Below are 23,319 nucleotides of genomic sequence, written 5' to 3' on the forward strand. Positions count from 1 at the left end.
TACTTGGCAATTAAGTGGTTTTTTACTGTTTTGAGAGCCCTATCCTAGCGTGCACCTGAGCAGGTTTCTTTCATTGCTTTTAAATCCTTGGAAATGGCCAACTCTACAACAGGATACTGCTCATCTGTTCATGGTAAAATGTTAAAAGCTGTCTATAGCTGGGTTGCTGGAAATTATAAAACCAACTTCATAGAAGATTAAAGCATTTAGACTATTTAATGAAGACAATTGACAAAGAGAGCCAGGAAAATCTGACCTTTTATTTCTTAAATACTGTAAAGGAAGAAGGGGGGAAAATGGTCCCCTGATGATGGAGGGCCATGGAGCTAGGGATCATCAGCAAAGGCCCTGTGGGCATTCGGGAAGCGCTGGGGGCTGTAGTTGGGGTCTTCCTGCAGTCGCTTTTGTATGTCAGCCCGGAGCTAGAGAAAGCAAAGGAGGTTGGAGTGGCACAGGCGCAGACCCTAAGACCCCAGCAAGCACATGAGCCATCCCTTAGGAGGTACCGTTTACCCTACCAGCCGTATACTGTCCAGGAACCCAGAAATAGCATCGCTGAGGCTTCCCAGACGCCTCCAGGAAAACATTGTAAAACCAAGTGGTAGTCCCAGACTCACCAGTTCACCTCTGAAGGGATCCAGGGAAGAGGGACCCTAGCCCAACCCCTCCCACTAGACCATCCCTATGCTGCTTCAAGGTGGGGGCACCTGCTGCCTGTAGCTCTCCTGAACCTCTGGTGCCTCCAGGTCCCGGCTCAGGCTCTCGGGGCTTGTCAGGGGCCGAGCTCCGGCTGCCTTAGCTGCCCGGCTCACGGCCTCTGAGAGAAGCAGCTGGGGGCCCTCACCCTGCATCGTCTGGGGGACAGGAGGTTGAGAGGGAAAAGAGGATCAAGGTCAGATCCAGTGCCACCACCCAGCTCACCCTCTGCATGAGTCAACCACTGAGCCTCCATGCTAGCGGAGAGAACAGAGACAGTCCATGTGTAGTTTTGTCCGTCTCTGGCCAAAAATGGCATTTGAATGTGCTGGACTTAATCTCCAAAGCAAGAGAGAGAGGATGGGTCAAGCCATCCAGCATTCTCAGCTAGCCCACAAGAGGATGCCTGCCTTAAGAAAAATGGGCCCTAGTCAAACAGGGTTTGGGCAATTGTGGGGTGACAAGATTGCTGGCAAACAGCAATGCAAAGGTCCCAGAAGGGTTTCCTTGTCGATTAAACGAGGGGACTAAAAACCAGGATGAATTCCTGTCTCTAGTTTGATTCTAAGCACAACAGGGGAAATCGGATAGAGGGATCCACAGGGAAGAGGCAAACCAACCTTACGTCTCTTGGCAGGCATACCACTGAGGTAGGCATCGCTCAGGGGGGGCTGCGGTTTCACTTTCCGCTGGCTCTGAATGTCCTGCTGGATAATAGGGACCCATTCCTGGGGAGCGAAGGATGATGAGAAAGTAGCAATCGCCACAGAGCGAAGGATGATGAGAAAGTAGCAATCGCCACAGCCTTCAGCTGCCTTAACCCACCAACCCCCTCCTGACACTCACTGGGGGGACTGCAGCTGCCCAAGGTTCTGTCTCAGCAGAAGCTCCATCCTGTTCGTCTCGGGAGCCCCCCTCAGGAGCAGGAGGTGGGCCTCGGGACATGGCCTCTTCCGCTGTTGTTCCAGGGGCCGGGGAAGCATTCTCCCGCTGGGAGTCAGACAGTGGGAAGACCCAGGCTTCAGATTTCTCAGCCTCCAGCCCTTCCACCCAGCCCTCCACTCCACGTTAGCTGGCTCCTCAACCTCTCCCTGGTACCTGAGGCTCAGGGGAGGTTCTCTCTGATCCCTGAACTTCCATTGGCTCCTCAGGAAGTGTCTGTGAGAGGGGGCAGAGAAGGAGACCACCACAAAAGGCCCTCTCAGATCTCTCCGGTTCCCTCAAGTCCCCTAAGCCCACAGCCCAAGAGGGCCCTCTTACCTGAGGGGGATCCCCAACCCTGCGAACGTATCTGAGAATGGCATCAGGGCCTACAGGCATGTGTTCCAGTACCACCTGCAGCCTCAGTCCCATCATAGTGGTCAGCCAGCTCACCAAGGACGGATTCACTCCACGAGACATGCGACGCTGGGGGAAGAAAGCAGACTTGAAACACAGAACCCTCAACTGGCCTTTGAAAGGCACCAAAGCACAAAGAGTGGCAGTTTGGAGGAAAAAAAATTGCAGGATACCAAAGAAAACCTGAGAAAAAGCAAAAGGCTGGGGATCTGGGACTGAGTAATGCTTACAATTCGGCCATTGATGACAGCAGCAAGCTCCATCTGCTGTCCCCCCAAGCAGTGCAGGTTCAGGGCCAAGCATTCAAACAGGCCCTGGTTACACAGCTCCAGCAGTCGGGCCCCAAATCCACTGTCTGTGGGCAACACAGAAAGACAGAATGCTGGTACCTGGCAGCCCTGAACATCCAACGTGCCCCTCACCCTGGCTCAGCCAGCCCCTGACCTGTGCAGTGCATCACATGAGCAGCAATGCTATTAAATTGCTCTTGGAGAAATTCCAGGTTTGTTCGGATGATGTCCACACCTGGCTGAACTTGCACCAAAGACTGAGAGAGAAGACACACGAAGACCCCCAAATCAGAAACCCAGACAGACTGGGAGTCAGGGAAGCAGCAGCTGGAACAACAGCCACCCTGACCACAGTCAGGAAAGGAGCGGCTGGAAAAGGGATACTCACAAAACTCTCCCGCACATATTCTTCAAGCCCCGTGATCAATGCGTGGGTTGCCGTCTGCAGGCGGGTGGAGACAGCACAGGTTAGAACAAACCCCACCCCTCAAGACATGTCCCCCTCCTCCCCTAGCAAGCCCAGAGCTTCGGCTGGGGCAGTCACAGCTTTAGGCAAGGCGTAAACGAAGTCAGAAATAAGTAACAAAAAGTGAGATGGAGAACTCTGGGCCCAAGGTCTTCATTTACCCGGATGTTACCAGGTGTGGGCTCCTGGCCACCCAGGTAGTGCTGGTGGAAGAAAGACCGCAGCTGGGGCTGGAGCCGCTGCAGGGGCTGGAAATGCCCGTGGAGCAGCATCACCACATCCACCATGGAAAAGTTCTGGCATAGAAGAGACAGCAGGGCCCCGAAGAATCCTAGAGACAAGGACTGAGATCAGCAGTGACCTTTACCACCTGGCCTGCCCTCCAGCCCATCAGCCTCATCCCACCATCAACAAAGGCCACCAACTCTCCCCTGGCTGCCCGATCCCTAGAGAAGGCAGGGCACCCTTATCTGCTCACCGAGAGCCCCATCGGCCCCGGGCTCAAAGATGTTGCTGGACCCACTGAGGCGCTGTATGAAAGCAGCGATGCTCTCACTGCTGCCAGCCCGGGCCCCCAGGGAGCCCAGCAGCGAGCTCAGCACACCCTGCACCACTGAGGTGAAGAACTCCAATGGCAGGCTTTCAGGACCCACGCTGCCAGGACTCCCACTGCCACCAGAAGGGGACCCCGGTGGGGGTGCTGTCTGCTGCTCTGGGGCCGGAGGGGGCGGTGGGGGTGGAGGCGGCGGAGGAGGGGGAGCAGCTGTTTGTGTTGCCTGCACGAGAGAGAAGGAATAAAGAACAGAGAGTGAAATCAGAATGAGGACATAGAAAGGCATTATGCTTAGTTGCTCAGTCAGTCATGTCTGACCCTGCAACCCCATGGACTGCAGCCTGCCAGGCTCCTCTATCCAAGGGGATTCTCCAGGCAAGAATACTAGAGTGGATTGCCATGCCCTCCTCCAGCGGATCTTCCCAACCCAGGGATCGAACCCAGGTCTCCTGCACTGCAGGCAGATTCTTTACCAGCTGAGCCACCAGGGAAGCTCATGAATACTCAAGTGGGTAGCCTATCCCTTCTTCAGGGGATCTTCCTGACCCAGGAGTAGAACCGGGGTTTCCTGCATTGCAGGCAGATTCTTTACCAGCTGAGCTACCAGGGAAGCCCCAAAAATGGCATTGGGGAGGCACAAATCCACAGGGGTCTGGAAGGTACGGCGCTCTGTTCCAGTCTTTGCGCCTTACAGCAGAATACACATGGCGGCTTCTCATAAGCTGAGTCGGGTTGAGCAGTTACCCTCTGAACGGGTTAGCTCAGGAAAGCAGGGACACAATTACTGTGCTTCTCTCTCCCAGCCCGTTTTCCTCATCTACCAAATGGAGGGTGCTGAGACAATCAATTCCCAATGTTCCTTCCCAGTGGCAACAAGACACCCAGTACCTGGCTGGGCTCAGGAAGAGGAAGGCTGAAGCGGCGAGTCAGCCAGCCACTCACCTGCAAGAAGTCCGTCATGCCCTGGAGAAAGGCGGGTACACCAGGCATCGCCACAGTAATGGTGGGAGAAGCCATACCAGGCCCTCCAGTTCCCGGCCCAGCAGGCCCCAGCAGGTTCCCCAGGAGCTGAGAGAACTGAAGATCAGAGGAGGAGGCTTGAGGGGGCGGAGGCTGAGTGGGCCCCCCGGGGGCAGGGCCAGCTGTGGTAGCCGTGTTGGTGGTGCCGGAACTGGCTGACGCAGTGGCAGGGGCTGGAGATGGAGCCATTCCTGGGGTCCCCTGAGCTACAGAGAGCAAAAGAAGACAGCTGAAAGCTCAAGGAAAACAAGACCCCACAGCATCTCCATTCTGGTGGAGGGAACTGGGAAACCACTTCCATCTGAGGTGGAGAAGGACACGGACTCACCCACAAGGACAGGCTGCATAAGAAGCTGCCCCACGAGGCCGCTCACCATCTGGGCTAAAGAGGCATTGGTACCCAAACCAGCGCCCGGCTGAGGGGAGAGGACAAGAGCAGGCTTTCAGACTTGGCCTCTCCATGCCCCACCACAGGAGTTTCTCCCTACACTCTTCCCCGATGGGACTCCCCCACCCCTAACTCACCAGAGCCCCTGAGACTGGGGGCCCCCCAGGATGGGAAGGCCGAGCCTGTGGAGGGGTGGGCCGGGCAATCACCAGCCGGGTGGGAGCTGTTGGGAAGCCTGGCACCTGCTGTCCTGTGGGCGGCAGAGGGGAGAGACCGAAGAGGGCTGAGGGCCCAGTCCAAGCAGGCCAGCAGACGACACCCACCACCGTGGACCGGGCCCCCCCTCCCAGGCTTCCCCTTTCAGGTTGTTACCTGCGGCCGCGGAGGCAACAGCTGCCACCATGGCCTCATGAGTGATCTGGTGGGCGACGGCGTGCATGAACTCAGGGGGCAGGGAGGGCAGCTGGATGAGGGTGGAGCCTGGGGGGTGGGTCTGATGTAACCTTGACCCTGGACCCCCTTCAACCCACCCACTCGGCCCTACCCCTTCTCTACCCAGAGCTCGGCCTGCTCTGATGCCCTCACTCTTACCCAGGGTCTGGCCATGACCAGGGGGTCCTAGGGGGCCAGTGGGAGCACTCGGAACTCCACCAGGCTGTGTGCCAGAATCTGGGCAAGGAGACAGAGACAGTGGCTCTGAGACAGGCGGGGCCAAGGTCTAACTGGATCCTCCCGAGATTAGCATGCTTCAGGCCTCCACTCCCCCGACCAGAAAAATGGCCTTTCACTCCATCTAGATGGGGAGGAGACGCTCCCTTCAACACGCACACAACTCTCTGAGGACAGGCCGTTCTTCCTGCCCCTCCCCACACACGCCAACTTAAAGAGACTGTGCTCTGCGCCCTCAGCCACCACCACCAGCCCTGGCCTCTCCTTTCCCACCCTGGCGCCCCCGTATCTCAGCACCAACCCTAGACCCCTCCTTGCGCTGCTCTGCTCTGCCAGCGGCTGTTCCCAGCTCACCTTGGATGTTCATGTGCATCATGACCACGGGTTCCACGCTCTGGTGGGAAATCCGGATGACCCTCGGGTGGCTGGTGGTCGGTGGGGGAGCTGGCCCTGGCGGGGAAGCCCCCTCATTCGAAGACTCAACGGCGGTAGAAGAGGGGGCCAGGGACGAGGCCTGCCCAGCACCAGTGGGAGGTGCCTCTGCACTTGGAGTCGGGGGGGGCCGTGTCCCATTCCCCGTCATGGTCACAGTGGTCCCCACATTGATCTGGACGACAGAGATGATGGGGCAAACATGAGAAAAATACAAGAGCCTAACCCAGAGCACCCCATGATACACTTCTAAAGTCTCCTCCATCTTGGGTCACCATGTTTGCAAAGTCTGCTCCCCTCCCAACCTCCTTGGAGCCCAACAGCTACAATGGATCACTCCATCAACAGCCCCCCATCTGCCCGCATCCAGGCTCCCTTGATCCACCTGGATGGGGATGGCCGCCTGCTGGAGCACCATGGGGGTGGTGTAGTGAGACATGGGCCGGACCACGTGCAGATGACGAGGGGGCGCACAGGCCAGATTGCAACGCAGGTCGGATAGCGCCACGAAGGTGTTGCCCAGCAGCCGCAGGCTCTCCCCCACCAAGTTGATCAAGCGCTGGTCCTCCTCACGGCCCTCTTGCTGTACTCGCCGGGGCCAAACACAGAAAGGCAGAAAACATTAGACTAGGATCCACCTTATTAAAAAAGTAATGCCTTCTTGAGATTATCACATTCTCTTTGTCTTTTGAAGAAGGAAATGGCAACCCACTCCAGTATTCTCGCCTGGAAAATCCCATGGACAGAGGAGTCTGGCAAGCTACAGGCCACTGGGCTGCAAAGAGTTAGACACGACTGAGCAAGTGAGGCTATGTCTTCAGGTACATCCTCTGAAGCTTCTGTATACACCAAATCTTTGCAAGTAAGCTCTAGTTTATACACACAAATAGCTTCCTTTGATAATAAACCCTACAGTGAATCAGTTGCTAATCTCCCTTACTTTATAAACTTCCTAAGTAAATCATTTAGGGGATATGAAAGTGTGAAGAGAGTGAACACCATAAAGATGTTGAGGAGGAAAAGATCCCGCTTCCCTATCAAGGAGGAAATGATCACTTCCTTCCTAAAGAGAAGCAGCTCTGTAGATGACATCTTTTGGGGCGCAGGGCAGGGGAAGTGATCTATGCTTCGCCCTGCTCCATCTGGGGGTGCTGGAGGTGAGGGGGTGGGTGGGCTCACATTGTTGTTATAGTCCGTGGTGGCAGCAGCGCCCAAAACCTCATAGTAGCGCTGCAGGAAGGGCTGGAGGCGGCTCTCAAGCCGCTGCAGCTCCTGAAGCACCTCGACATACTCCGCAGGCGAAGGGTGGCTGTGGACAAAACCCAAAGCGGCCGTGAGCCAAGGCTTCCTTCAGATTCCTGCCCTTGCCACCCATGCCCCACTTCTCCTTGGCCTCCCAGAGCCCCAGCCCAACCCCCCTGACCCCCCCAAGAACTAGCAGAACCTCTGTTCTTTAACCTCACCCAAGGGGGAAGAAGGACAGGCAAAGACAAACTGCTTTCACCCTTCCCACCACACAATCCTGTACCTACAATGGCAAAACACTAACTCTTAAAAACCAGATGGGGCCTCTGGGTACTCAGGGGAGAGAATCTTGCCACCTCCGGGAGCACCATGTGGATTTCCCAACCCGAAGGAGGGCAGTGCCTCTGGCTCAGTGGCCAGTCTCAATCTCATTTACCTACTCCAGAGCCCCTCCCTGCCCCTCAACACTAATTCCACAAGCACCACCTCTGAACAATCTTCTCTCTCCCATCAGACCTTTTCCTGGTCCTTACACTTCACTTAGAATCCCCACCCCACCCCCACCCCAAATGGTGCCCTTCCTCTCTCACTTGGGTGCATTTGTCTCTGGGGCAGATGCTGGGCCCGCTGGGGCTGGGCCAGAAGGGGTGAGCTCCGGGCTCTGGGCAGGGGCACGCTCCTCCACTTCTTCCGCCTCCATGGGCTCCCGAGGAGGCACTTCACTTTCAACCGGTTCTGACGTTTGGGAGGTCAAGGCCACTGGCTCCGGGGCAACCGTTGGCGTCTGGGGTGGCGGCTGACTGTGCTGGGCTTGGGCCCCTCCTCGGCACTGAAGCGGGGGAAGAGTCAGGACAACAAAGGCAACGTGAGACTGCAGCACATTACTCAGGTCAGAGCAGACTGAGTGGAGAAGGGGCACTAACTAGGCGCCCCGAAGGCAGGGCTCTGCATCTGAATCTCTGACTCCCTTAAAACATACACAAATTAGATGTGTGACAAACACCTATGATACTTACAAATAAACTATTAACAAAAACTAGGGATTGCGGTTTCCTAACCTCCAAGAGAAAAGAAGGAAAGGACCCTGGCTGCAAATACAAACCAATGAAGCTAAGCCATCCCAGCATCAAATATGATAACCAAGGAACAGGAAGGCAAGGAATCCTTCTTTAATTGCAAAGAGAATCAGCAAGGACAGGACTGCCTCAAACGAAAGATACTTTTTCTGCCCAAAAGAGCAAACACTGCAGAAAAGAGATTAGATTAAGAGGGGAGAACCCAGTGGATGTGACCAGTCATGCCCTCATACCTAGGCTGAGACAAAAGGGGTAGGGAGGATGGAGTGAGACAGGCAGACAGTGGCCAGCCTTGCCCACTCACCTCCATCCGGGAGAGTAAGGTCTGTATATCCCTGATCATATGCTGAGCCATCACCAGCCGCACTCGGGGCTCACTCTACAATGAGAGAGGGAAAATCAGGGTAGGTTGGAGATAAAGCCAGGAGCTCCATTACCTACTAAACCAGGACCTAGCCCCATCTCCTCAGCCAGACCCACCCCCCACTTTGTGGCCTCCTTCTCCCAGATCCCCTTCCTTGACCCTCCCAGGCCCCGTGATACCTGAATCGGGGCCTGTTCCATGTTGATGTGAACATCCACAGCAGAGCCGTCACTCTGGGGAAAGGGTAAGGGAAGTTGTTCTGGGAGAAGCCAAATACTAAGGCCCCCACACTTCCAACTGATTCTCTGGAGCCCGACCCCTCTAGCTCCTCAAAGACAGAGGCCGTTACCAGACCAGAGGGCCCACCAAAGCCCTTCTAAAGACTGACAACTCTCTTATGAACTCTTGGCTACTACCACAACCAAAACTGCTCCCACAAAAACCCTCCCATGAGGAACACAAGCTTACGGGAAGATTGAAGGTTCCAACCATGACATAGCTGTTGGCATTCCGGTCATGAACAGAGGCCCCAGGCCCCCGAGTACCAGGCGTGGGTCCCCCACCATGGGTGGCTGAGGTGGACCCTGTTCCAGAAGATGCTCCAGAAGGGAGCTGAGTCTGAGGAGGAGCCCGTTCCACAAGGTGAATAACCTTTCCCCCAACATCTGCAGAAAAAAGATACACACCAAAATATCACATGATCGGGTAAACCCATGGCCTCAGCTCACTGCTCTGGACAGCAGCCTCAAGCTCTGCTCTGCCTCCCCCACCCTCTTACTGTATTCTTGGAGCTTCTTATCATCCTGCAGAACTCGTCCCTGGTAGATAAGCCGTTGTTTCTCAGACGGGATGCTAACAGAAGCAGCAATATGCTCCTTAAACTCCTTTACGTTCATCTGCAGGGAAGAAGAAACATAATGAGGAATCAGGGAATGGAAGAAAAAGAACAGAAGAGGGACAGCTGACTTGTAAGGGGTAAAAACCACCCCATCCTAAAATTACTACCCATCTGTCTTAATTGTGAGGTAATTACTGAGCAAAGCCCTGAACTAGGGCAACACTTGTCAAAATACATACAATAAACGTAAGGAACTTCAGGTATAGGCCCAGGAGAAAACTACAGGGCTGAAGAGCAGAAACACCAACTGACATTCTCTTCTCTCCTTCTCTGCCTGGCTCCAAAAGGAATGTGTGTACCTAGAGATACCGGTGACCCCTCCACAAACACAAAATGATACAACACTGTAATCTTAAAAATAAAAGCAATGGCAAAGAAGATGTGGTAGAGAATCAGGTTAAGGAAGGCAGACTCAAGCAAGAAGAAAAAGGGGCAAAATCAGAAAAATATTTTTCCTAACTAGACAACTGACTTGTGAGAAGTACCCAGCTGTTTACAAACACCTAATCACAAAAGCCTGCACAGTCTCATTAAATACACGTAACAATGTGTTAAAACTATGGATCAACCTCCTTACAATTTTGTCTACTAAGGATCTACCTACATTATGAGCATTATGGGATCCGACTTCTATCCTTCAAAAACACAGCATAGACCTCATCAGTTTTTAAGACACTCTTCTACTTTAGGTCCTAGTGTTCTGTTTGCCTTCCCAAAAGCAGGAGCCATATCTGTCCCTTTGGGCTGGGGCTCATCTATAATGTTGGCATACAGATTCCTCCTTTCTTTCTTTCCCTCTGCATTGAGTTTTATCGGGCGGAGGAAAGCAAAGAAAATCTACCTCACCCAACAAAAGCCAAAGAGGAAACATCAGAAACTGTTCTGGATACAACATGAACAAAAGAATCAATGAAAGAAAATTTGAAAACCATAATATCAGGCTCTTCTTTCAGTACAAAGAACCTGTAAGAGGAAGAGTTAATGAGTGTCTCCCAGAAGTACTGGGGTCTCACCTGGGCCCCCACAATAAAGGTCCGGGTCTGAGAGTCCAGGGTCTTCACCAGCACCTCCAGGCTGTCAGGTTCCTCCATAGTGGTACTGGTACTATCATTGGGCTCCATGGCCGACAGCTCTCTAAGGAAGAATGTTAGGAGGAGGCCCGCTGTCGCCTAGAGCAGATTTTTATATACCCGGAAGCCTCCCCTGTCCGAGACTCCGCCCCATACCTAAAGAGTTTCTCCCACACAAGGACACACACTCACACCCGCCCCCATCCCCCTTCTGACTCCGGGGCACAGGGAGAGAAACACAAAGGGTAAGAGAGCGACGGCACGGGGAGCTGGAGGGCGGCAGGTGGGAGGGGCTCAACGACGCCAATCACGGTAAGGGAGGGCCAGTAGAGCTAGGAAGACGGAAAGGTAGAAAACACGAGACCGGTGTCATCACCGGTCACGGTAGGACAACGGCTCGAGAAGTCGGCAAACCCCGGGGACAACCAGAGAGTGAGGGTCGCGCCAGACTCTGCGGAGAAAGTGGTTTCGCGCACGCGCGCCACGCCACGCCCATCGAACCCGCTTAAGTCACTAGAGACCCGAAATGACGAACACTCACGGGGGGCCAGATCGGCGAGCTGTCTCCCTCTTCCACGTACCCTCGGTGCTCTAGCAGATAGGCACAACTAACACACTCCAAACACACACACACTCCAAACACACACACACACACTCCAAACACACACACACACACACACCCTACCACCCAGCTCCGCCCCCGACTTCCCCACAGTACCGTCACTTCCGGTCTCCCCCAACCTGCCACCGACGGCCACTTCCGTTTCCCCGATAGTCTTTGGGGATTGTGAGGCGGTACTTCCGGCTCCCCCCAGGCCCCCAAGCTTTACTTTTGTGGGGCTTTTCCAGAAAGTCCGCGGCCCCAAATAGTGAGTTCCTGGGGCCGAGACGGGCCGGGGCCGGCCTAGATGGGAGGGAGCCGAGCACCCCGAAGAGCCGCCGCCACCGCCGTCACCCGGGGGACCGTACTGCGCCTGCGTGCGTCCTACTACGCATGCGTGCACACTTAGGCACCTCCCACCCCAGCTGGCGCTGTTCAGTTCTCCCCTGCGCGCGCTTAAGCAATAGGGGGTAGTGGTGGCCGCTGTAAATGCCTGAAAAAACCACTACGAGATGGGACTCTTCGACTGCCTCGAGAAAGGCTTTGAGCAGTTGTGTGGATCTTGGAGTCTGGAGACTGGGGATTGTGCTTCGCTAATCTAAGCTGAAGTCTTGGTCGGCAGAGAATTTGAGGCGGCACTGTCCAGGCCACCTAGAATTCTGTCTTCTCTTACCATCGTCCTCGCTGAGCCACTCCTTCGGCGCCTCCGGAAGTCACCCTTTCCGTAGGCGGTTGGAGGTGGTTCTCGAGCTGATTTACGTGCGGTGGCGTCGTTGGGCCTGACCTCGGTTTTGCCCGGTGGGCGTTTTGTGGCGCCATGTTCTTCCCCGGCGGTGTGCGGCCGAGGGGACACGCCATGTTTTGGAGAAGCCAAGGATTTAGGACTTTTCAGGACTTTTTTGTCTTAAAAAGGACGACTCCGAGTTTGGGAATTGGAAACAAATGGGGTCAGACTGGAATGAAACACACGACTCTGACCCTGGGGGATTGAGAGGGCCGCCTAAGGGCTTCTAACAGGCGGAAGGTCCGGTAGAGTTACCGTCCCTCTGCCCTCTTCTCCCCCCGCCCCTCGGGCAAGGGCCTGGGCCCCGCAATGCTGCCACTCCTCCGGCCAAACCCGTTGTTGCCGGTGTACCTGCCTCCGGTGCCTGTCCTTTCTGGGATTTGCAGCTTATACTTAAGTCCCGGTACTAAAAGTTTTAATAAGCATCTGTATAGTGAGCCCCTAGTTGGTGCCAACCAGTTTGCTGAGGGTTTCACATACTGTCACATTTAATAGCCTTTCAACATCTATTACATCCCTTTTATAGGTGAATGTAAGTGGCAGAACTCACAAATCCAGGCCTACCAGACTCCCTTGGGTCAAGCACTTCTATTTTACTGCCCCAATAGCTTGCATTTTAGTTTTTTTGTTAAATATAATGAACCCTCAGCTATTCATCACCCAGATTTTATTCTTCTAGCTAAATCGCAAGCCCAGAGCAAGCCTCACCTCGCAGAACAAATATTGATGGCAGCCTGTGGGTTATAAATAATCCATAAAGGAAGTCCCATCTTCTTGGCACTACCCAATGACTGCCTCTTGACAATTCTTTGCCTACCTCCTATTACTTGAGAACATAATACCCACGAGAGACTAATAAGTGCTTTACAAACATTACTATTAATTATAGGGACTATTTACTTTGGATTTATGTGCAGGCCTTTGCTAAGGGCTTTATATGTCTTAGCTCTTTTAATCCTATGAGATTGATGATTTGCTCATTTTATACATGAGAAAACAGGCAAGATTAATAAAACTGTCCAAAGTAAGGGTTTGGACCCACCCTGCTTGACACCACTGTCTATACTTTTTAATAATTAGATTCTGTAGCTTCTTGCAGTAATAAACATTAAGCGAATGAACTCGTGTGTCAGCAGACTTTTCTGGAGGGTGTACATAGTTTCTCCAGTGAACAACTTCAGAGAGAAAGCCTCCCATCCACATACTTCAGCACCTGGTACATACCTGTTGTAAAGCACTTACCAGGTGGTATTGCAATGATTTGTTTACACAGCTAGTTCTCCTTAGACTGACTTCTTCAAGGCCAGGGACTATGTCTTACTTTTATGTTCCCAGGGCTTAGCCAGTTCCTGACAAACAACTGGAACTCAAAAACAGTTTGCTCAGTGAGTGAGTGACTGGTAGAATCAATCCATCTCTCTTCAGTGCTGCACAGCGCAGCAGATATCCCAGCTCAGATAGGGTTTGAAAGATCACCTGGAGGTCTCAGCTGTCTTAACTCTTGGGAGACCCTGGAGGTGCCAGGATGTACTGTGGAGTGGTTGCATTTCGAAGAGGGGGAGGAAGTCCCAAACACTGTAAGTAATCCATGGTTGGGTTGGAAAACAAGATTGAAGTTACTCATTAGCGGGTGAAAGGGTCAAGGGTCGAGGCAAGGGGGCTGGAAGCAGACTATACTGAGCAGCGAGTTGGGGACAGCAGTTAAGGCACCAGCCACTCCACGCCAAGTACCAGCTCCCTCCTGCCTGAAGATGTTCCACCACATTTGGGCAGCTCTTCTCTACCTCTGTGGCATTCTCCTTAACTCCATCTACCAGTGCCCTGAGCACAGCCAACTGACAACTGAAGGAGTGGATGGGAAAGAGGTATGCACTGAGCAGGTGGGAAGCTGCTCAGTTGGGGGTGGGGGGCTCTGATGGACTAGGGTAAGAGGCCCAGCATGATCAGAAAGCCACACTGGAAGGAAGAAAGGGTGTGAGTGTTGTGATGATGAAAGCAATAAGTAAAAAATATATATAAGTACTATGGCCATCAATTTGAAGACATGTAGAACTGGAGAGTGGGGTTTACTGAAGAGGAGCAAAGAGGAAAAGTCATTTAATGACTCCTTGTCATGGATCCAGTCTTTAGCTGGAAAAGGCAGCCAACACCCTCATCCCTAAGTATTGTCATTCTGACTGATGAAGAGGTTGGATTCTGTAGTGAGACCCACCTTCTTCTGCTCCCTTCCTTGTCTCTCCAGTTCCCAGAGCCCCACCTGGGCCAGTGGTACTTTATCGCAGGGGCAGCTCCCACCAAGGAGGAGTTGGCGACTTTTGACCCTGTGGACAACATTGTCTTCAACATGGCTGTGGGCTCTGCCCCCATGCAGCTCCAGCTTCGAGCGACCATCCGCACGTGAGTGGTGAGAAGGCAGAGGCACCAGTACGTGCGGTCTCTGCCTAAAGTGTGAGCACCCGCCCACAAAGAGCTGGGCTCTTTGGCATACCCATTATTCTTGGCCCACTTGAGTTCGATAGCTTTGTTAGTTTCCCTCCGGAGAGAGATGGATGGACCTAACCATCCCTTCATAACTTGAAACCCAAGGGGACCCAGGCTTCCAGAAAGAGTAAGATGGAATAGAGGCTGGTACTGAGTGGTTGAGGTGTCACTGTTTCTCCTCCTTGCCACCACCACTTCTGCAGGAAAAACGGGCTTTGCGTGCCCCGGAAATGGATCTACCACCTGTCTGACGGGAGCACAGATCTCAGAACCGAAGGTTGGTTTTCTCCAGCCCTCACTCTCCTTACACCCCCTGGGCTTGCTTGCTTCTGCATCTCTGTCCTCACACTTTCCCCGCAACCGTGACAGGCCGCCCTGACATGAAGACCAAGCTCTTCTCCAGTGCATGCCCAGGTGGAATCATGCTGAAAGAGACAGGCCAGGGTTACCAGCGCTTCCTCCTCTACAGTGAGTGTGGGGAGGCCAGGCAAGATCTGGGGAAAAAGAGGGGAGGTGGGGAGATGGGGGTTGGGAGGAGGCAATAGAGTCCCTTTCTCTGGGTTCTGTGACATCATCCCAGGAAGGGCTGGCTGCTTCCCTGAGGTCCTCACCAAGGGCCATGCTGAGAAGCAGGGGCTTTGATGAGCCTGGCCCTCCCTTTCCAGATCGCTCACCCCACCCTCCTGAGAAGTGTGTGGAGGAATTCCAGTCCCTGACCTCCTGCCTGGACTTTAAGGCCTTCTTACTGACTCCCAGGAATCAAGGTGAGGGGGTAAAGTCTTACGGAAGACAACTAGGACTTACCAAGTCTTCTGTGAGAGCTGGATGAAAGGGACTCAAGTGATGTCACCAGGGGGCATGGCCAAAGGCTGACATCATCACACTGGCTATGTTGACACTTCCATTTGTGTCATAGACTGATGGTACCAGAGGGAGCCAGGATGGACTCTGGGCTATTGCAGTGGATAAAGGGGGCAGAAGGTCAGACAGGGGGCAGAGTGTCAGAGGTCTGCAGGGGAAAAAAGACCTCAGAGACCCCTTCTCTGACATGGGGGCATGAGAGACTGCATTCTGCCTCATCCCGTTGCCATGAGCCTTGCCTCTCTCTCTGGGTCTCCCTCCTGTCTAGCCTCCTTTCTCCCTCCTCCCACCAGACACCTGCGAGCTGTCCAGTAACTGACCTGTGGCTTCACCTATGCCCCCAGATGGATACAGCAGGAACTTGTATGGTGAGAGGAGAAGCTGGAGACTCCCAACTCTCTTTCAAAAGTAATAAAGATGATTTTCCAATCCTCGTCTCATTTGGGGGGTTTGTCTTCCAATATCAGTCCCGCTCCCCTCATTTCAGTCCTCCCCCTGGACCTTCTCCCACCTTAACCCCCAGATGGACGGCGTCAGGAAGGACACTGAACGGTGGTAACTCTCACTTTGTAGTGGTATATTTAGCATTTGGTGTGACACAGTTACTTAGTGCTGAGTGAGCAAACCCAACCCCCTAGTGGGGTCTGCAAACTCTAGTGCTCCCCATGCTGCCTGTGAGCTGCCAGCCCCTCTGAGCTGGCCATCCTGCCAACACTGCCTGCACCCAGCCCCACTCCCCCTGGCTCCTAGGAATCCTCAGGTCCTCCCTTCAGGCTCCCCATCACCTGTGGGAACCCCATCCAGACCCCCTAATCCACCCACCTAGGAGTGTTGCTCTTCCCCAGATGGTGCAGATCCCAGGATCCAAGGGATCCCCCGAGTTTCTCAACCACCCTCTTACCCCACCCAGAGGTCTGTCTGTCCTGACTGGTTTTCTCCACCCCTGGAGAGTTTTAAAAGGTAGAGAGGACACTTCAGTCTTTATTCTCACCACCACACTTTTTTTTTTTTTTTGCTTTTAAAAAGTGGAGGTGGAAGAAAAAAAGTGGGAAAAATGTAAAAGCAAAAATTAACAACAGCTGGTGAATTCAAGGGCAAGGCCCCCACTGTCCATAAACACAGACACCCTGAACAGCTCTCCTGTGTGTGGAGGCGACTCTGTGCCCTCATACTCTGGGGTTTCTGCCCCATCCCTGAGGTCCCTGTGCTTACAATTTGGATCATACCTCCCACACTATCTTCATCCTTGCTCCCACCCCACTGAGGGTAGGACCCTGGGTCACACCATACCCCTTGGTCACAGCCCCTTGCCTGGGTCTCCCTTCTGCTCCTCCTCCTCCCTCCCTAACTTCTCGACCTCCAAATCAGTGGCCTCCTCATCCCCACTGGGCTCCCGGAGGCTGACAGCCAGCACCAGGGCCTGTAGAAGACCAAAGAGGCAGGCAAAGTGCAGGGGGTGAGCGGTCAGTAGGCTCAGCACGGCATGGAGTCCATGCAGAGCAGCCAGAAAGGACAGCAGCCCATGCAGCCAGAGGCCCAGCGGTCCACGCAGGCCCAGCGCGTCCAAGGCTGCCCGCAAGGGCCTTGAGCAGAGCCCCAGCAGGGCTGAGGCCAGCAGCTCCAGCAGGTGCAGGGTCAGGTTGGTGGAGATCTGCAGACACTCCTCTGGGTCCCCCAGATACTGGTGGGAAGCCCCTGCTCCCCCAACTGTATCCCCCCGCAACCAGCCCAGCAGCTTCTGACGCCGGCCAGGCTTCTCCACCGGGGCTTCAGCCACTGAGGGGCTCAATTCCTCTTCAGGGGACCCTCCACGTTTCCCGGTGCCATCTGAGTCCACAGGATCCTGTCCTAGTTTGGGAATGGTCTCCCCAGCCTCTGGCCTCCCAGACTCTTGGGTGCTGGAAGCAGTCTTCTCCCACTTCAGAGAATCCATCCTTTTGTACCCCAGTTGCTCAACTTGGGCCTCCCTGCTTGGTTCTGGAGCAGCCCCAGAGCTCCTCTGTGCACCTGAGTCCTGGGTCTTGGGAGACCCCAGATCTCCCATGGTTTCTGGGGCACTGTCCCAGTCACTCCCTGAATTCTCAGAGGAGCTGTCCATCCGTCTGGGTTCTGGGGTGGGCAGGTCAGGTCTCATCGACTTCCGGCGGCCCCAGGGGCGAGGGAGCCAGCCACCAAGGCGTCGGAGGAACATGGCTGGGGTGTGCAATGAGCCTCCCAATTCTGGGGCTGCTTCCTGGCACGGCTTAGGCTCTTGGATGGGGGGACTGAGGATTTCCTCAGAAACCAGAGTGTGTTTAGGCACAGAAGAACAGGTATCTGCTTGGAGAGTCCTACTCTGAACTCAGGAGTGGCTCACCTCTTCCCAGGATGGTCATGCAGCCTGAAGCGGCTTGTTTCCGTTTCAGTTTTAAAGTAAAGAGAGGCACATTCAAATCCATTCACCACCACCCCACTACACACACACGATTCCCAAAGTCTACGAATCTGACAAAGCGTGGGACACCGTCACAGTGTCCTCCCTGTTTTCCAGGTTTCTTTCCCAGCAGGCAGCACCCCAAGTTTCACTCACCAAGGCCACGCCCCAAGGTGTCCCAGAAACTGGGTAGGCGGTTCTCCATCCAAAAAGGAAGGAAGGAAGGTGGCCACGGATCCTAGGTGCTCCCGACCGACCAGGAGAGTCCTAACTGCTGCCCTAAGGCAGCTCAGAAAGAAGTCTCCTGTTAAGTGAGTGGGGGGTGAGGTATCCGGCAAACTCCAGCCAGCAACCTTCCTGCTTTGATTCAGAGGGCTGTGATTCCTATAAAGTGGCCCCACTGGCACCCCAGCCCGCAGCTGAGATTCAGTCTTCGCAAGGTCAGGCCGGAGATGTCCTGGGAGATCCCGGGAGCGAGGCAAAGCGCGCGCCTGCCTGGGGAGCCTGGCGTCCAGGCGTCCAGGCGATGCAGCCCCTCCCGGGCCCAGCGTCGGGGCCTCGGCCTCGCGAAGCCGCCCGGAGCCGCAGAGCCCGGAAGCAGCCGTACCGGGACTAGAGGACAGGCGGAGGCGGAGCCCCAGCTCGCGGGGCGGACCCTGTCGATCGACCGCCCCCCACCCCCCGCCCCCGGCCCGAGCTGCCGGTGCGCGCCATCAGTGCGCACCCGGCCGTACCCAGGGGCGCACAGCCGAGGTCACAGGAGCCAAAAGCGTGAATGTAAGCCTAGCCTTCCATTTTCGTCGCCTAGAGACCCCCGACCGCCGGGATCCCCTTAAGCTCGCCCGCCCTCTTAGTTCCCTTGAGTTTTTCCCTGCATCCCGCTCCACTCCTTTTATAGTTCACGATTTCATGAAAGGCTTTTCCAGAAGAGAAAGCTGAGAGGAGGCTTGGGGCTTGAGTAGCCCCTCCTTGCTCCTCCCTGCACAGATTTTTACCTCTTGGATTTGACAACAGTGGGTACTTTATGTGCCTGGCACCTGGTATGAGGCAGGAGGAACAGGAGAGGAAGTGTGGGGAAGACAAGTGTAGATAAACAGGATGTGCTTCCTGCCCTTAGGAGTTTTCAGGTATCAAAATGAACCTTGGCTTAAAGTGTAGATTTGGGAGGCCAGTTCTGGTTCCAGCTCAGCTAACAGCCTACGGGCTGCATCATCTTTGGTCTTCCCATCACACTGCCTTCTTCCTGCAAGACCCCACCCATTATCATTTCTGAGCCTTTCCTGACTTCCCCATCACCATGCATTCTTCTTATCACATCTTGTCTCCTACAGGTGCGAGCAACCTGAAGATTCGGTATGTCTCATTCCCATTCATAGCACATAGTATACAAACTTATGAAATCAGTGATTGAACTGGCTGGAGTGGACAAAGGGTGCTTTCTGGGGGAGGTCAGACTTGCACGAAAGTGTTAGTCACTCAATCATGCCTGACTCTTTGTGACCCCATGAACACAGCCCACCAGGCTTCTCTGTCCATGGGGTTCTCTAGGCAAGAACACTGGATTGGGTTGCCATTTCCTTCTTGAGGGGATCTTCCAACCCAGGGATCAAACCTGGGTCTCCTGAATTGCTGGCAGACTCTTTACCATCTGAGCCACCAGGGAAGCCCTGCATAGACTTGCATGCTGTTACTGCCAAGTCACTTCAGTCGTGTCCGACTCTGTGCAACCCCAGAGACGGCAGCCCACCAGGCTTCCCCTCCCTGGGATTCTCCAGGCAAGAACACTGGAGTGAGTTGCTATTTCCTTCTCCAATGCATGCAAGTGAAAACTGAAAGTGAAGTCACTCAGTCGTGTCTGACTCGAGCGACCCCATGGACTGCAGCCCACCAGGCTCCTCCGTCCAAAGGATTTTCCAGGCAAAAGTACTGGAGTGGGGTGCCATTGCCTTCTCCGGTAGACTTGCATTGAGATGGGTAATTCCTGGTTCAGGGGTTGAAAAAATAGGTGGGGCCCTAAGGACAGTGGCTGGGGCTGCAAGTGAACCAGACTGGCAGAGGCAACCCCATCAGGCCACATAGAGCTGCCTCTTCTGGCTCTGGTAGAATTTCATGTGGTCCCCAGTCTCGTTTGGCTTCCCTGCAACAGCTTCCAGAAAACTGAATAAAACACCAAGAGGGAGAAAGGCTTGATTTTATTTCTCAGCTTTTGGCTTCTTTCTACTGAAGGCAGAGTCCACTGATCAAAACCAGAAGGTGTGGAACCTGGGCAGACATCAGGAAGTAGAAGCCCAAGTGTCTAGGTTCAGGGCCCAAGTTCAGACTACAGCCACACACCACGGTCAGAACTTGCCCAAGTCAGAACTCAAGGTTCATGTATGTCCGCAGATCCCGCTCCCAGGCCTTGTCCTTCTCTTCCTGCCTTCTCTCCTCTTTGCGGTTCAGTGTGGTCACCCTAGGGGCTCTCTCCCTTCCAGCCACTGCCCGTGTATCCCGAGCTGGGAAATGTGTAACTCGGGGCTGAGGTGCTGATCTGTAGCCTAACCCCTCCTGGTCCCTCTTGAGGACAGTGGGGATAGGGTTGGCACGGCCCTCACCCCGGGGTCCTAGCCCCATTCCAGGCTCCCAGCCCCCCCTCAGCAGCAGCTTGAAGCCTGGGCTGGAGGTTGGAACCCCAAGTGGCAGGATGGGGGGCCGGAGATCCCGGGACAGCGACAGCAGGTGAGCAGTGGATGTACAGTGGTTAGAGTCTTGAAAGTGGCCATCACAAGTCTCACAGTACTTCGGGGAGGGGGATCGGGACCTGGAGAGAAAAAAAGAGAAAGGTTAAGGGCAGCACAAGGGTTTAGGCCTCAGAGGTGGGTGGCAGGGTGGGACAAGGTCTTTCCAGTATTTCTGCCAAGAAACAAATTGCCTTTCCTCCCCAGTTAGCAACAGTGGACCTGAAGGAATGGTTAAGGCCTCACAAGGTTCTTGGGTGAGAAATAATAATTACTATAGTTAACATTTGTACAGTGCTTACTATGCTATTAAATACAAGCACTGTTATAGCATTTTATGTATATTAACCCATTTAATTAATCCTAACAACCCTGTAAGAAATATAGTCTAATTTCTTAGATAGGAAAACTGAGCCAACCGTGCCAACATGGACACTAGGTTGCTTGCCCAAGAAGTACAATCAGGATTTAAACCCAGAGTGTACAACACAGAAATTTAGCAGATATTTTACACTGACTATAAATGGAGTATCACTTTAAAAAATTCTGAATCGCTATATTGTACACATGTAATTTATATAATTATATATGCTTCAATAAAACAAAAATAGATTTAAAAGTTTAAATAATAATAAAAGATAAGGCTTCCCCTCACCGGTTCTCTGGACTTCTTGTCTCTCCAGGGCTCTCTCTGACCATGCGGGCCACCTCAGGGAAACCTGCTTCTTCAGCCAACTGAGCAGCATCTCTGCCCCCCAGCTCGCAGACCCCTACCCAGGCAGCCCCACGGCCCAGGAGATAGCGCACAGCTGCCCCCTGGCCTGCTCGGGCAGCACACATCAGAGGGGTCCACCAGAAAGCATCCCGAGTATTGATATTCCCTCCAGCTCCCCCTGCCTCATGGGGATCCAACAGCCTTTTTAGTTTTGCCAGATCCCCCTCCTGGGCTGCCCTCAGTATCTGCTGGTTCATCTTGTCCTTTGCCTCAAGGGATCTCCTTTGTCCATGTCCTCCTGATGCTCCTGCTGCAGTCTCCCTCATCATTCTTCTTTTCTTCCTCTTTCTCTTACTGGCAGGCCCAGGCTGAGCTCTCTGGGTTTCAGAGGTGCTGCTCTCATCTTCAATCAGGGCTTCGTAGAAAGCCCGGGCTGCAGCCCCATCCAAGGTGGGCTCCAGCTCTTCAGGCTGTGATTGCAGCTGCCCATCTTTCCACAGATCACTGGGATCAGTGGCTGGGGTAAAGTTAATGAGGGAAGACCCAGACATGGCTTTTGGGAAATCTAGGAAAATGAGACTAGGAAGCCAAGCCCCTGGTGGTCCTGCAGCGACCAGAGCCAGTTCCAGACACCTAATGAGATAAACAAAAGTATCCTTAGCGTCAAAAATCCCCTCCCAACCCAAAAGTGACCCCACAACCTGGGAACCTGCGGGGCCAGTAACAGACAATGCCCCTCAGTAAAGGTAAGAAAGAAGTCTCCGTAAGACAGCTGCCCAGAGGCCCTGCGCTCCGCCCCTACCTCCATCCGCACCAACAATACCAGCCTCTCTGAGTCAACTTTCAGATCAGATCAGATCAGTCGCTCAGTCGTGTCCGACTCTTTGCGACCCCATGAATCGCAGCACGCCAGGCCTCCCTGTCCATGACCAACTCCCAGAGTGCACTGAGACTCACGTCCATCAAGTCAGTGATGCCATCCAGCCATCTCATCCTCTGTCGTCCCCTTCTCCTCTTGCCCCCAATCCCTCCCAGTCAACTTTATCACAGCGTAAAACATACCATTAAGAAAAACAATCAAATTGGCTCTTTAAATCTTCCTATTTCGGGGTAAGTTCTTCCCAAACAAAAACAAACACTACACGTCTCCGGAAGCAGGAAGCAGATTTCAGGAAGAGGTTCCAGCCTGTGTCGCTTTGTAGCTTCCGTACCGCAAAATGGCGCTACTCTAAGCAAAGGAGTCGACAAATAATCACTCGGCACAAAGACGCATGCGTGGCTGGGGAAAAACAAAACAAAACAAATTACCTGAGGGTGCAGGCGCGCGGAAGCGCCGGGTTGTTTCCCGCCCTGGAATGTTTCCATAGCAGAAGCACAACGCACCACGTGCCGGCGTAGCGCGAGGACTGAGAAAGATCCGTCGGTTGGGGTCCTGTTTTTACATAACGCCCCCACAATGCCCTTCGCCTCCCTCAACGTGGCCCCCGCTCCGAGCTCATTTTCTGGACCTGGGAAATCACTCTCAGGGTTAAAAAAGGCTCTGAGGCGGAGAATGCCCAGAAACCCTGAAATGAAATAACGTCACGCAACCCCTCACCATTATTCTGACCAGGGTTCGAAGGTCGCACTTAGCGCCCACAGCAGCCCCGTTCAAGCCCTAAGAGGAAATGGAGAAGTGCAAGGGGACAAGCAGCAGAATGGCTGGCACCACCTCAGGTTAGCCCACGGGGCCGTCCTGGTTCTCACACCGCTCAGCTCATCCCAGTACACCCTACCCAGGACCCTCAGCATGGAACCCGGCCTCACCTCCCGCCTCCGGAGCGCGAACCCCGGATGAAACATGGGCCCCGTCGCGGGTCTCCTTGGCGGGCTGACTCCAAGGAGCAAAGCGATAAGGGCCAGGAAGGCTGGCTGGCTGGGGATGAGGTCAATGCCCCGGGTAGCAAAGTCGCGCCGAGGCCTGAGGCTCGCTGTTTGATGCGAGAAGCAAGAAACAACCAGCCAGCCTAGTTCCTCTCCCGGCCCATCCCCTCCCCTCCATGGCCCCACAGTCCCCGGAATCACACGACTATATTTCCCAGGCTACCTGGCCCAGAACGCGGTACTGAGTTTCCGCTTCCGGTGGCGGCTCGCAGTGCCCTGCTGCGCCCCGCCCCCAGCGTCCCCCTCCCCCCGGGGCCTCGTGACACCAGGGTCGTGCGCGGGTCATCCTGGGATTCGTAGTTCGCCTTTCCCCAGTTTC

The 23,319-nt window shown here is 54.2% G+C and overlaps 4 protein-coding genes across 16 annotated transcripts; 1 reads left to right on the forward strand and 3 right to left on the reverse strand.

Annotated features, from left to right (window-relative positions):
- Positions 1 to 240: 240 nt before the first annotated feature.
- Positions 241 to 11,496, reverse strand: BAG6 (BAG cochaperone 6). Of its 9 annotated transcripts, none has more exons than XM_055571071.1 (26): positions 11,224 to 11,494; positions 10,449 to 10,569; positions 9,316 to 9,433; positions 9,006 to 9,202; positions 8,717 to 8,770; positions 8,478 to 8,552; positions 7,688 to 7,926; positions 7,032 to 7,161; positions 6,238 to 6,435; positions 5,775 to 6,027; positions 5,343 to 5,420; positions 5,124 to 5,231; positions 4,889 to 5,001; positions 4,692 to 4,779; positions 4,286 to 4,569; positions 3,269 to 3,566; positions 2,952 to 3,121; positions 2,713 to 2,766; positions 2,479 to 2,581; positions 2,265 to 2,389; positions 1,957 to 2,103; positions 1,795 to 1,854; positions 1,543 to 1,686; positions 1,317 to 1,424; positions 708 to 854; positions 241 to 422 (listed from the first exon to the last, which is right to left on the reverse strand). In XM_055571071.1, the coding sequence occupies exons 2-26, from the start codon at positions 10,554 to 10,556 to the stop codon at positions 327 to 329; spliced, it is 3,495 nt and encodes a 1,164-aa protein (XP_055427046.1). In that variant the 5' UTR covers positions 10,557 to 10,569; positions 11,224 to 11,494; the 3' UTR covers positions 241 to 326. The 9 variants fall into 9 exon arrangements, with proteins under 9 accessions (XP_055427046.1, XP_055427047.1, XP_055427050.1 ...); XM_055571072.1 differs by lacking the exon at positions 11,224 to 11,494 and adding an exon at positions 11,047 to 11,210; XM_055571075.1 differs by lacking the exon at positions 708 to 854 and having other exon boundaries at positions 11,224 to 11,495.
- APOM (apolipoprotein M) lies at positions 10,693 to 15,658 on the forward strand. 3 transcript variants are annotated; one of them, XM_055571093.1, is made up of 6 exons: positions 10,693 to 10,750; positions 14,133 to 14,287; positions 14,575 to 14,648; positions 14,741 to 14,839; positions 15,037 to 15,135; positions 15,526 to 15,658. In XM_055571093.1, exons 2-6 carry the CDS (start codon positions 14,235 to 14,237, stop codon positions 15,549 to 15,551), a joined length of 351 nt encoding a protein of 116 aa, XP_055427068.1. In that variant the 5' UTR covers positions 10,693 to 10,750; positions 14,133 to 14,234; the 3' UTR covers positions 15,552 to 15,658. The 3 variants fall into 3 exon arrangements, with proteins under 3 accessions (XP_055427068.1, XP_055427067.1, XP_055427066.1); XM_055571092.1 differs by lacking the exon at positions 10,693 to 10,750 and adding an exon at positions 13,338 to 13,467; XM_055571091.1 differs by lacking the exon at positions 10,693 to 10,750 and adding an exon at positions 13,524 to 13,755.
- Positions 14,142 to 18,241, reverse strand: C3H6orf47 (chromosome 3 C6orf47 homolog). The gene has a single exon (XM_055571085.1). The coding sequence runs from the start codon at positions 17,421 to 17,423 to the stop codon at positions 16,530 to 16,532; it is 894 nt and encodes a 297-aa protein (XP_055427060.1). The 5' UTR covers positions 17,424 to 18,241; the 3' UTR covers positions 14,142 to 16,529.
- Positions 18,242 to 19,820: 1,579 nt separating this feature from the next.
- Positions 19,821 to 23,289, reverse strand: GPANK1 (G-patch domain and ankyrin repeats 1). 3 transcript variants are annotated; one of them, XM_055571084.1, is made up of 4 exons: positions 23,164 to 23,289; positions 22,140 to 22,356; positions 21,018 to 21,710; positions 19,821 to 20,445 (listed from the first exon to the last, which is right to left on the reverse strand). In XM_055571084.1, the coding sequence occupies exons 3-4, from the start codon at positions 21,626 to 21,628 to the stop codon at positions 20,001 to 20,003; spliced, it is 1,056 nt and encodes a 351-aa protein (XP_055427059.1). In that variant the 5' UTR covers positions 21,629 to 21,710; positions 22,140 to 22,356; positions 23,164 to 23,289; the 3' UTR covers positions 19,821 to 20,000. The 3 variants fall into 3 exon arrangements, with proteins under 3 accessions (XP_055427059.1, XP_055427058.1, XP_055427057.1); XM_055571083.1 differs by lacking the exon at positions 23,164 to 23,289 and adding an exon at positions 22,884 to 23,145; XM_055571082.1 differs by lacking the exons at positions 22,140 to 22,356; positions 23,164 to 23,289 and adding an exon at positions 22,386 to 22,408.
- Between the last annotated feature and the right edge of the window lie 30 nt (positions 23,290 to 23,319).

The sequence above is a fragment of the Bubalus kerabau genome, chromosome 3, assembly GCF_029407905.1.
Source record: "Bubalus kerabau isolate K-KA32 ecotype Philippines breed swamp buffalo chromosome 3, PCC_UOA_SB_1v2, whole genome shotgun sequence".
NCBI classification, from domain to species: Eukaryota; Metazoa; Chordata; class Mammalia; order Artiodactyla; family Bovidae; genus Bubalus; species Bubalus kerabau.

Bases quoted from the DNA above. Each gene is read 5' to 3' on its own strand.
- BAG6 (XM_055571071.1), bottom strand. From the start codon at position 10,556: ATGGAGCCCAATGATAGTACCAGTACCACTATGGAGGAACCTGACAGC. The intron at 6,436-7,031 runs GTGAGCCCACCC...CGGCGAGTACAG, and splicing joins CCACGGACTATAACAACAAT to CAAGAGGGCCGTGAGGAGGA. The intron at 855-1,316 runs GTTGGTTTGCCT...CCTGTCCCCCAG, and splicing joins TGCCTGCCAAGAGACGTAAG to ACGATGCAGGGTGAGGGCCC.
- APOM (XM_055571091.1), top strand. From the start codon at position 13,642: ATGTTCCACCACATTTGGGCAGCTCTTCTCTACCTCTGTGGCATTCTC. The intron at 13,756-14,132 runs GTATGCACTGAG...TTGTCTCTCCAG, and splicing joins AAGGAGTGGATGGGAAAGAG to TTCCCAGAGCCCCACCTGGG. The intron at 15,136-15,525 runs GTGAGGGGGTAA...TCCTCCCACCAG, and splicing joins ACTGACTCCCAGGAATCAAG to ACACCTGCGAGCTGTCCAGT.
- C3H6orf47 (XM_055571085.1), bottom strand. From the start codon at position 17,423: ATGTTCCTCCGACGCCTTGGTGGCTGGCTCCCTCGCCCCTGGGGCCGC.
- GPANK1 (XM_055571084.1), bottom strand. From the start codon at position 21,628: ATGTCTGGGTCTTCCCTCATTAACTTTACCCCAGCCACTGATCCCAGT. The intron at 20,446-21,017 runs GTGAGGGGAAGC...TTTTCTCTCCAG, and splicing joins ACAAGAAGTCCAGAGAACCG to GTCCCGATCCCCCTCCCCGA.